General features: G+C 37.4%; 1 protein-coding gene across 1 annotated transcript; it reads right to left on the bottom strand.

Annotated features, from left to right (window-relative positions):
- Window positions 1–2,693: 2,693 nt before the first annotated feature.
- LOC149214117 (6,7-dimethyl-8-ribityllumazine synthase) lies at window positions 2,694–3,047 on the bottom strand. The gene has a single exon (XM_089389302.1). The coding sequence runs from the start codon at window positions 3,045–3,047 to the stop codon at window positions 2,694–2,696; it is 354 nt and encodes a 117-aa protein (XP_089245428.1).
- Between the last annotated feature and the right edge of the window lie 3,084 nt (window positions 3,048–6,131).

The raw sequence follows: 6,131 nt of genomic DNA, 5'->3' as shown, positions 1-6,131 counted from the left end.
CATAAACATCATTATTCTAAAAACAATAAATTGTTTGAAAAGTATTAAGAATATATATTTAACCTAAATTGTTAAAAAGAGAAAAGGAAAAAAAATCACAATAATTTATTATTAAAAATAAACAAAATTATTATAAATGATATTTGCAGTGAATTTATAAATACTAATATATAAGTAATTCAAAAAAATCTAAACTAAATATCTATTAATAATATTAAATATTCAATAATACTAATAATAGCAGACAAATTAACTATTTAAATTCAAAAGAAAATATTTTTTAATATGATTAAACAACTTATTATTCATAATAATTACAATACACTGTTAACATATATTGATTGTTGGATCATGTTTACCAGTCAACAGTGAAGGAACACTGAGAAATCATAGAAGCAGTACATGTTAATGATGCTTTTGACATTATTGGCCACTTGATTGACAGCATCCATGCAGTTGACAATTGTCGCACATACCTCATAGGCTTTTGACATTATCATTATTGACTATGATGTTGCCATTTACCATGTTCAGTTTTTTTTATTGGTGCCTTCCTTTAAAAGTATGAATTAAGAAAATTGAATACTTCGGAAATTAAATATTTTTGTTAGGCAATGAAAATCAGTTTCTAGTTCCATTCAAATTCCATGCGTAAAAAATAGATTTGATGCTAATAATTGTGTTAGAAAATTTTCTTCCTGTGTCTCAAAACTCTGTTCTGGCATTTTAAATCATTTTAGATTTTTCATTCAAATTCCATGTGTTATGATGAGATTGCCTGGGCATTATGAATTTGATAAATAGACGTCAATAATTGTTTTGAAAATTTTCTACTAGTTGCTCAAAACCCTCACAGCCTTTTAAAATTTGGGACAAAGTACCCTTTTCAAAGCTTTGTCAATCATGTTTCCAAATTTCCTGTGTTTTACTGGAAACAATTTCAAGCAGCCAACAGACAACCTTTCAAACCTTGGAACGAAGGACGCTTTGAAAGCCTTTCTGTTCATGTTTTCATAAAGTTGTTTCCTTCTGCTTCTTGCTTGTTGTTTCCATAAAGTTGTTTATTTTTGCTCCTTGTTTCCTGCTGAGGATACTTGAGACCAAAAAAATTTCAAGATCAGAGTCTTAGATTGTTCAAGTGACACACAAAACTGAAAATTAAGTGAAAAGGCCAAATTATTTACTTTCCCTTTTTTCTCTTTCATTTTGGAAAAAAGGTGATGGAGGCCAAAGATTGTTAAGCACTGGAATGCCACTTGCAAAACAAGAGTTGGTTTGGGAAATCTGGCTGAATTGCTGGTTGGGGACTGAATCTAATAATAAGAATCACTCCATTAAATTAAAAACTGCACAAACGTTCATAAGCAGCCACATTGGAAAAATATGTGTCAGCCACATTGTAAAAATATACATCAATGTTTGAAGTATGACGAGACGAAGTACCAAATTTGAAATGTATGGAAGAAGGCTTGGCCTTGCAGCCAAGTTGTTTTTAGTCAATAACAAAGAGCGCAAACAAACACTTGCGTACTGGAGCTACTTCTGGTGCAGCGAGCTTATTGCTATCCAGAGCAGAAAAAAAATACAACTGCATCTTCGAGATAACTCTTCTTTGAGACACAGTATTCACAATTGTACCTCAGTCTGACCTGTTGCATATTTACAGAAGAACCTATATATGATAATAATAACTTAATTTCACATCACAATCTAATCAGACTCAATTTATGGCCTCCACAAAAAAAAAACACATATTTTTAACAGCTAGACCCATAACTGTGTCATTCAAAGCAAGCTAATATTTCATCTCCTTCTCCCTGCACATGTTCTAGCCATGAAATTTCAAACAACAATAACAATAGTTGCAGAATGTTCTGTAGCCTGAAAACAGTTGTTGGGATTTTCATCAACATAGAGTACAAGTCACATGATCAAGCCGTATCCTCCACATAACATCCTTCATGAAAGTTAAGGATTAATTCTTGCATCAATCAGTCTAAATGCTGTAAACATATTCCTGCTTTCTCATTTCCATCATTGATCTCAAGGCCTAACTAGGGTCATCAATCTATAGACCTGTTCAAGCAGTTTTCATGGGTTCCAAACAGTTATCAGAATGAGAAATTGTACCACTGCACTCATATCATACCTTTTGTTGGATCGAATTCCAGGTGAGGACTTGGGATTACTTCTCTGATCTGAATCAGCTTTTTTCAAATGATAATCATGCTGATCATGTGCCATTATGTCCCCTGCGTACCCTGACTTTGAGCTAGGGATGCTCAAGGCTCAAATGTATTCCATGTTTATTAGGCATGCACTTGGAAGATCTGCAACAGCCGATGAGGCCTTTAATTCTGTATGGATTGAACTGTTATTCTTTCGGACTCTGATATGCTTTCCAGTGTAGGCAGCCACACATCGATTCGGCTAATCCGTCGTCTTTCAGGCCTCCTTCTTGGCATACAGCGTTGCCTGCCATCCTGATGGGTTATGGATTTATCACACAATACCTCTGTTGAACACTACCCCGAGATTACCACCTCTATCATAGTGCCACTATAATTGATGCCAACGGGCTTCTGTTGAAGGGCCTCAGATTGATTCACATTGGTGTTTTGAAGGGATGTGAGAGGATGGTATGAGGATGGGGATGGGGATGTGGATGGAGATGGGGATGCTTCCCTCTGCAATCACTTATCTTTAGTTCTTTTGACATGTGGGCTCTGAAGAGAAGGGGACTTGGGCTTATTGCCATTGGAATCAGGCCTGCAACCCTTGTGCTTTTGCAGGGTGTAAACAGGAATAAGGAAGTAAATCTTCCCTCTTTGGAGCTCTGAATCAGGGGGCAAGACAACAGTCTTCTGAACCAATCCTTGGCAACTGGGCAGCCCCAAAACATGCTTGGGATTGGCCTTCATAACTTCCCCAGCCCTGACTGTCCTGCTATACTCTTCCACATGACCATTTGCATGCAGTACTCTCACAACATCAAGAGCCCCACATGGAAGCATGCAGGCAATGCAACACTTAATGGTGTTGCCCATTTCCTTGGATACCAAAATGAACTCTTCCACTGATTTCTCTGCTCTCTTCTAGATCACCCAACATTCATTCTCCTATTGTACAACAACAAGCGTTCATGCCTTGAATCCTAGCCTAGACAGGCCTTAAAAGCTGTGTTTTTTAGAATAAAAGAATAGACAAGGCTACAAATGCACACATGGGGGGCGCTGGGGAAACTTCAGCATATGGCAGAAGGCTACAAACTCACACATGGGGGGCGGTGGGGAAACTTCAGCATATGGCAGAAGGCTACAAGCTCATTTCCCAACACCTTTATGTTCTCTTGATTGCTACCAGGCCAATGCCCTGTAATGGTTCCCTACTGCTTGTGCATGAGATGAGTTTGGTCCCACAGATGGCATCCATGTCTCTCCTCCCTCCCTCAAATTCTCCAGCACAGTTTCCTGGATTCTCCACTCCGTCCTACACTCTATACCCATTTTGGATGTCCTGCCTTTCCCTGTTTATCATGGCAAAGGAACGCAATGATTTTGGGTATGCTTTTGAAGATGAAGTAGGTGGACAAGATCATATAATGTGGAATTATTGGTGGAGAAATAGATGGCAGCTTCTGCATGGCTTGGACTGGATTTTAGAGATGTTGAGGGGAAAGCATGTCAACAAGGTAGCAACAACATCATGGTGTGACCTTTTCATAGGCTTTTGACATTATCATTATTGACTACTGAGGAAATTAAATATTTTTATTGGGCAACGAAAATCAATTTCTAGTTCCATTCAAATTCCATGTGTAAAAAATAGATCTGATGCTAATAATTGTCTTAGAAATTTTTCTTCCTGTGCCTCAAAACTCTGTTCTGGGATTTTAAATCATTTTAGATTTTTCATTCAAATTCCATGTGTTATAATTAGATTGGTTGGGCATTATGAATTTGATAAATAGATGTCAATAATTGTTTTGAAATTTCTCTACTAGTTGCTCAAAACCCTCACAGCCTTTTAAAATTTGGGACGAAGTACCCTTTCAAAGCCTTGTCAATCATGTTTCCAAATTTCCGGTATTTACTGGAAACAATTTCAAGCATCCAACAGACAACCTTTCAAACCTTGGAACGAAGTACCCTTTGAAAGCCTTTATGTTCATGTTTTCATAAAGTTGTTTCCTTTTGCTCCTTGCTTGTTGTTTTCATAAAGTTGTTTCCTTTTGCACCTTGCTTGTTGTTTCCATAAAGTTGTTTATTTTTTATCCTTGTTTCCCACTGAGAATACTTGAGACCAAAAAAATTTCAAGATCACAGTCTTAGATTGTTCAACTGACGCACAGAACTGAAAATTGAGTGAAAAGGCCAGATTATTTACTTTCCCTTTTTTCTCTTTCATTTTGGAAAAGAGGTGATGGAGGCCAAAGATTGTTAAGCACTGGAATGCCACTGGCAAAACAAGAGTTGGTTCGGGAAATCTGGCTGAATTGCTGGTTGGGGACTGAATCTAATAATAAGAATCACTCCATTAAATTAAAAACTGCACAAACATTCATAAGCAGCCACATTGGAAAAATATTTGTCAGCCACATTGTAAAAATATACATCAGTGCTTGAAGTATGACAAAACGAAGTACCAAATTTGAAATGTATGGCAGAAGGCTTGGCCTTGCAACCAAGTTGTTTTTAGTCAATAACAAAGAGCACAAACGAATACTTGGGTACTGGAGCTGCTTCTGGTGCAACGATCTTATTGCTATCCAGAGCAAAAAAAATACAACTGCATCTTCGAGATAACTCTTCTTTGAGACACAATATTCACAATTGTACCTCAGCCTGAACCTATATATGATAATAATAACTTAATTTCACATCACAATCTAATCAGACTCAATTTATGGCCCCCTAGAGAAAAATATATATATATTTATATTTAACAACTAGACCCATTGTGTCATTCAAAGCGAGCTAAGATTTCATCTCCTTCTCCCTGCACATGTTCTAGCCATGAAATTTCAGACAACAATAACAACAGTTGCAAAATGTTTTGTAACCTTAAAATGGTTGTTGGGATTTTCATCAACATAGAGTACAAGTCACATGATCAAGCCATATCCTCCACATAACATCCTTCATGAAAGTTAAGGATTAATTCTTTCATCAATCAGTCTAAATGTTGTAAACATATTCCTGCTTTCTCATTTCCATCATTGATCTCAAGGCCTAACTAGGGTCATAAATCTACATACTTGTTCAAATAGTTTTCATGGGTTCCAAATAGTTATCAGAATGAGAAATTGTACCACTGTACTCATATCATACCTTTTTTTGGATCGAATTCTAGGTGAGGACTTTGGATTACTTCTTTGATATGAATCAACTTTCTTCAATGGATAATCATGTTGATCATGTGCCATTCTGTCCCCTGCATACCCTGACTTTGAGCTAGGGATTCTCAAGGCTCAAATGTAACTCCATGTTTATTAGGCATCCACTTGGAAGATCTGCAACAGCCGATGAGGCCTTTAATTCTATATGGATTGAACTGTTATGCTTTCAAACTCTGATATGTTTTCTAGTGTAGGCCGCCACACATCGATTCGGCTAATATAGTGGCTCTCAGACCTCCTTCTTGGCACATGGCACTGCCTGCCATCCTGATGGGTTCTGGATTTATCGCAAACCTCTGTTGAACACTGCTCCGAGATTACCACCTATGTCACAGTGCCACTCTGATTGATGAAAACGGGCTTCTGCTAAAGGGCCTTAAATTGATTCACATTGGTGTTTTGGGGGATGTGAAGGGCTAGGATGAGGATGGCGATGTGGATTGAGATGGGGATTCTTCCCTCTACAATTGCTTATCTTTAGTTCTTTTGACATGTGGGCTCTTAATATAAGGGTACTTGGGATTATTTCCATTGGAATCAGGCCTACAACCCTTATGCTTTTGCAGGGTGTAAACAGGAATAAGGAAGTAAATCTTCCCTCTTTAGAGCTCTGAATTAGGGGGCAAGACAACAGTCTTTTGAACCAATCCTTGGAAACTAGGCAGCCCCAAAACATGCTTGGGTGATCCGAATTGGATCCATGAAAAATAATCAAGATGCCATGATTGTATCA

Source organism: Pinus tabuliformis, chromosome 1_1 (genome assembly GCF_031772625.1).
Source record: "Pinus tabuliformis cultivar Carrire ecotype Pingquan chromosome 1_1, CPIR1, whole genome shotgun sequence".
In the NCBI taxonomy this organism is placed as follows: domain Eukaryota; kingdom Viridiplantae; phylum Streptophyta; class Pinopsida; order Pinales; family Pinaceae; genus Pinus; species Pinus tabuliformis.
Note: the sequence above shows the minus strand (reverse complement) of the source record. Positions and strands in the feature narration are given on the sequence as shown.

Coding starts and splice junctions, on each gene's coding strand:
- LOC149214117 (XM_089389302.1), bottom strand. CDS start 3,047: ATGGGCAACACCATTAAGTGTTGCATTGCCTGCATGCTTCCATGTGGG.